The sequence below is a fragment of the Nematolebias whitei genome, chromosome 7 (assembly GCF_014905685.2).
Source record: "Nematolebias whitei isolate Nwh7 chromosome 7, NemWhi1, whole genome shotgun sequence".
Classification (NCBI taxonomy): domain Eukaryota; kingdom Metazoa; phylum Chordata; class Actinopteri; order Cyprinodontiformes; family Rivulidae; genus Nematolebias; species Nematolebias whitei.
This window is the reverse complement of record NC_056504.1, coordinates 39,901,227-39,902,523: the sequence shown is the minus strand read 5'-3', so window position 1 is coordinate 39,902,523 and position 1,297 is coordinate 39,901,227. Positions and strand designations below refer to the sequence as shown.

General features: G+C 47.8%; 1 protein-coding gene across 1 annotated transcript in view; it reads left to right on the top strand.

Moving 5' to 3' along the window:
• Positions 1-287: 287 nt before the first annotated feature.
• tmcc2 (transmembrane and coiled-coil domain family 2) overlaps positions 288-1,297 on the top strand; it is an 11,226-nt gene continuing 10,216 nt past the window's right edge. The window contains exon 1 of the mRNA XM_037679522.1: positions 288-325. Coding sequence (XP_037535450.1) covers positions 323-325 — 3 coding nt within the window. The 5' untranslated portion in view covers positions 288-322. The remainder of the gene's footprint in view (positions 326-1,297) is intronic.

Here is a 1,297-nt window from a genome sequence, read left to right as displayed (position 1 = left end):
CATCCATCCAGAGGGAGGGAGGGGGTGGAGGAGGCAACATATGACACAAAGGAGGGGGAGCGAAAGGGAGGAAAATAGATCAGGGAGAGAGGGGGACTGAGGCTGCATACATCGATGGCATCAACAATGGAGCAGTAGGATCCAGAGAGGTGATAGCCCGCCTGACAGTGGCTGGTGGGGGGGTACCGATACTGTATTTGAGGAGGAGGAGAGTGCTCCTTTTTGGTGAGCACAGAGGGAGGAGGAGGAAGAGGGAGGAAGAGGAGGATGGGCCTCGAAGACAGACTTGCGATGGCACTGCAAATGTTGGATTAAAAGCAGTATGGTAACGTTTCTGATTTGATCTATCACTGTGTGTGTCATCCTCACGCGTCCACGTCTTGCTGATGTCCATCGTCCGTCTCTCACGCCACAGTGTGTCTCCGGCCGAGCGAGGAAAACATACCCCGTCCTGTTGTTTTCATGCCTCAGACATCATCTCCTCCGACCATCAGGAACCCTGAGCCACGCTCGATGTAACTGCTTTTAGAAAGACATTTCTCACGTGTCTGTTGTTCCTCTTTGTGTTGTTTCTCTGTGGTTTCATCCATATGTGATGCTGGGACACTCTGCACCCCTCCCCACCTCCCCACTTCGAGCATTCGCTTAGCTTCCCGAAAAGATCAGCCTCTGTGTAGTCATCTGTTTTCCTCTCTTGTAAAGTGATTGGGACCTGCTCTGCTTTGAGCTCAGTCACTGTCACAGATAAAATACACGCAAATCCTCGCAGAGTCCAGAGCAGCTCTAAGGGATGTTCTGGTGTCATGCTTCAGCTCATGTTCAGCTGATTACTGTGTTTTGACACCAGGCTGAATGTCATTATCCATCCTCCCAGCTGCACGTCACCTACACGTCCAACAGGGAATCCCCACTCAATTCACCTGGATGAAACCATCCTCATCTGTTAACATGAAGAGGTTTTTTTTTTTTTTTTTTTTTTTTTTTTTTTAAAGAAAAAAAACAAAAAAACATGAAGAGGTTGTAAATTTGCATATTTTGTTTTAGTTTGCATCAAATTCATATAGTTTAAAGGTTCTCAATGCAAAGTCATGAAAACCACCCATCCATTATCTTTACCCGCTTCTTCTTTTGTGGGTCGCTGGAGTCGCTGGTGCCCGTGTCCAGCAATTAAGGTGCGAGAAGTGGGGGACACCCTGGACAGGTTTCCAGTCCATCACAGGGACACATAGAGAAATGAGACAAACAACCATTCACTCACTCACTCACTCACTCACTCACTCACTCACTCACTCACTCA